Genomic DNA, 3,826 nt, shown 5'->3' on the forward strand with positions numbered 1-3,826 from the left:
TGATACAAGTGAGGTTTTTAGGGTGAGTGATTTTGCAACAATTGGGGTCGGTGTTAGGGGATGCAATTACTTTGTGTAATGGTGGATTGAGCTTAAACCAATATGTGATCTGAAAGATTGTTGAATAAGAATCATTTACTGAGTAAAGCTCCGCAAAGTAGGATTATTTCCGAACTGCGTTAACAAACAACTATACACAAGTCTCTCTTTACTTTTCTATTTTTCATTTCTGTTTCACTATTTGATCGATATTGTGATTGAACACAACATTAAACTAAACTTACAGCAAACTAACGTGTTTTTTTAATTATATTCCATTTTTAAAAATAATGACAAAAATAATATCAATATGCATGATTAGTGCAAAATTTAAAGCGAAGAGAGAGGATTGATTTCATTTTCATAGTCAAAGCCCGTACCCAAATATATATATATTATTGGACATCTTGTCCTATTATAATCGTACATAAGATTAAAAAATTGATAAATTAATAATTTTTATTAAAATAATATTGACATGTAATTTTCGTATTAAATTCTCATATCACGTGGTATAATATTTTATTTCGTATTTTCATTATCTTTTATTATATCAATATAACCGATCCTAATATCGCATAACAGTGTTCACACTTTCTTGTTCTCGTGAACTCAGAATTAAAAAAATGGAGACTTAGGGCTCCTTTGGTTTGCCATTGCATACCAGTGAGGTGCGGTTGGGGGGGGGGGGAAATGGCAGCAACCGCACTGGTCAGCCCCAAATCAACTGGAGATTGTTGGTCCGGTAAAAATTTAGCAACTCCAGTTGCTTTTTCTTTTCCTCTTTTGCCCATATTATTTCTTTTGTTTCTTCTGATTTTTGGTTACCCTTCTTCGCCCCTTTCCCTTTCCCCTTCCCCTTCCCTTTCCCTTTCCCCTTGGTTTGCAAATCAGTTTGGTCAAAGTGATGGTGGTGACTGTTTACGGGTTAACATGCATTTCTCCTTTTGCAGATTTCAACTATTGCTGGTGAATTGAGATACACCGATGCCATGAAACTGCTGTATACCTAAGAGGACGCAACCAAAGGGTCTGTTTTTGCTAAAATTTTCATTTTATTTTAATGACCCTTCTGTTATTTGGTTAAATTTCAAAAATAGTCCTACAGATAAATTCAGATCATTGTTTTGCATTCAGTAATCTTTCCAGAAAAGAAGGCTTCTTATGATGAATGTGCTAATGAGGTTTTAGGCAGTTGAAACTAGCAACTGATGCAATTTCTTTCTTTGAGCATCTAATACATTAATAAGTAGTGTCGTGAAATTCTTATGAAAAACTTCTAGTTTTTGTAAAAGACAATGTTAATGAAACCCCTGCCGAGGAAATGAATGGAAATCTTTTCTAAAATGTAAATAATGGGAAAGAAATGAGGTGAAGCACATAAATCTCTTCAAGTAGCAAATATATTGTGCAGTTGTTTTGTTGATGAAGATGTGGACTTACTGTTGTATCAATTGACAGAATTCATAGTTGGTAGCAACTTAATATTATGTTCGGTAATGATTTTCCAGTGTATCCATCGCCTAGTGAGCGGTCAGCAGCTGACGGTGCTCAAAAGCAAAAGCTGGATGATGCCGACAAAAAAATTGATGTTTTCTTCTTCCATAATTCTATTCCTTTTAGTGCTGCTAAATCCATGTATTTGCATGTTGAATTTTATATAAGCAAATTAAGTGATCAATTTACTAATGCAGGGAAGAAGCAGATGAGTTGTGCCGAACGCGGGAGGAGAAAGAGGACAGTTCATGTACTGCCTCAGAAATGTTCTTTGAGCTATTGATGTATAAACATTTTCCTTCTTTGAGCTAAATACTATTTGTTGTTTACTTATAAGTGATCTTTGAGCTGTTACCAGTAGTAATTTAGATTCTTGGTCTCCAAAATGTTGGTGTATAAACAATCATGAGAAGGAAAATGTTCGTTTTGCAGCCAAAAGAAATTTCATGGTTTTTATGTTTATTGATTGTAGGCTGTCAGAAAAGATAATAAACAACGGTTTAGCCTTCTTGAGGAAAATGGAGAGCTTCTGATACGTGCAAACCAAGGCCATACCGTCATGGTGATGAATCTTTCTTAAAAATTTATTAATTTCTTCATGCTTTATCTGAATTGTCACCTTAGATTATTTTTAGCTGTTGTTTTGAGCATCTTTATTTATGTCTATGCACTTCTAAGGAAGATATTGTATGTCATGTTGGCAGACAGTTGAGTCTGAAAGATTATTAAAACAAATACTTTCAGCTGATGAAGTGCAATGTAAGAACATCATGTCTCTTAGATTTATGGACTTTCTTTATGCCTTTTATTTTGCATAATCCTCTTGATTTTCCCTGAGATGATAGTTTGCGTACATGGAACCTATAAGAGGAATTTGGAATCAATTTTGGAGTCGCGTTTGAAGCGCATGAAAAGATTGCATGTTCACTTCTCAAGTGGCTTGCCGACTGACGGTGAAGTGATAAGTGGTGAGATATCATGAAATTTCTCTTTACTGTTCCTCTGAACTTTGACATACGAACTCCTTCATTTTACTCTCTATTTTTAATATGCCAGCACTGTATACGTGACAAACTGCTTAGGGGTGTTGTTATGCTTGTTATCTGCATTTCACCATAGGATTCATGCTAAAGATTATGAAAGGGGATTACTAAGGTGCCGATATAAAACGTGAATTTTAAGCGATAATGGGAAATGACAAGCACTAATCGGCATAAATTGAGTTTTAGTGAATCTAAATGCTGTAGAGGGCTTATGATGATTTGTATCTTTTACCCTCTTCAGGTATGAGACGAGATGTTAACGTTTTGATCTATCTTGATGTTAGAAAAGCTTTGGAAGGTAAGCATGCTTGCAGTTATTGCTTCGGTTCATAGAATCATGAAAGAAGCAAGTCATCTTTCTCACTTTTCTTTAGAGTCGTGGCCGAACATATATTGATTTGTTCTTGCCAAACTACGATTCTTAAGTTGTCTTCGCTTGTTTTATTGATGACTGCAGAAGGCATGAAGCTTTACATTTCAGACAACAAAGTGATATTGACTTAAGGTTTTGATGGAGTGGTACCTGTCAAGTGCTTTGAGAAAATAGAATCATGGCCAGACAGAAAACCCATACCTTTCTTAAATGTTTAAAATTGAATGATGAAATGATCAGGTTTTTTTTTTTTTTTAACTTTCTTTTAAACCTGTGTGATGATAAATTTGTATTTATAAAAGATGACCACCATTCATATTTGTCCAAGTCGATTACAATAAGAGTACATTTTATCTATATAAATTGTTAATCCAAGTCTGTTCAATCTTTAGACAAAATGAACCTTGCTAAACAAGTTATGCGTGCAATTTAGTTGGAGAGGTTTTTTGTTAGGTCATGTAATATTTTTGTTAGTTAAACTATTAGAAATTCAAGAGCAAATTGGGTCATCTAATATAAAAATGAGCAATTTAGTCCTTATATGCTTCATTTTGAAGCAAACAAGTAACTTTTGAATAGTTTTAATATTTTCTTATCTAAATGCTCGTGGAAAAATTGAAAATAAACATGTCTAAAAGTTTAATCATAAAAATCCATCAGAAAATATAACAAAAAAGAAGAAGTTAAAATGAAAGAAGAAAACAACATTGAAGACCAAAATTGCTGCAATTCAAATCTAGAAACAAAATTGAAATTGAGAAAATAAAATTTACGTTCTAAATTTTAGAATTCGAAATTGTTGATGGACAAACAATAGAATCCTAATTTGCCAATGGACAGAAAATCACTGATGAGATGAGTTGAAAGGTGCTTT

The 3,826-nt window shown here is 33.4% G+C and overlaps 1 protein-coding gene across 1 annotated transcript; it reads left to right on the forward strand.

The window, feature by feature from the left end:
- The first annotated feature begins 732 nt into the window (after positions 1 to 732).
- On the forward strand, positions 733 to 3,315 carry LOC105801017 (uncharacterized). The gene is given in 7 exon segments (XM_052623662.1): positions 733 to 784; positions 1,551 to 1,786; positions 2,009 to 2,098; positions 2,241 to 2,295; positions 2,382 to 2,504; positions 2,821 to 2,877; positions 3,037 to 3,315. Coding segments are annotated over 7 exon segments (747 nt in total). The 3' UTR covers positions 3,171 to 3,315.
- The last annotated feature ends 511 nt before the right edge of the window (positions 3,316 to 3,826 follow it).

Source organism: Gossypium raimondii, chromosome 11, assembly GCF_025698545.1.
Source record: "Gossypium raimondii isolate GPD5lz chromosome 11, ASM2569854v1, whole genome shotgun sequence".
In the NCBI taxonomy this organism is placed as follows: domain Eukaryota; kingdom Viridiplantae; phylum Streptophyta; class Magnoliopsida; order Malvales; family Malvaceae; genus Gossypium; species Gossypium raimondii.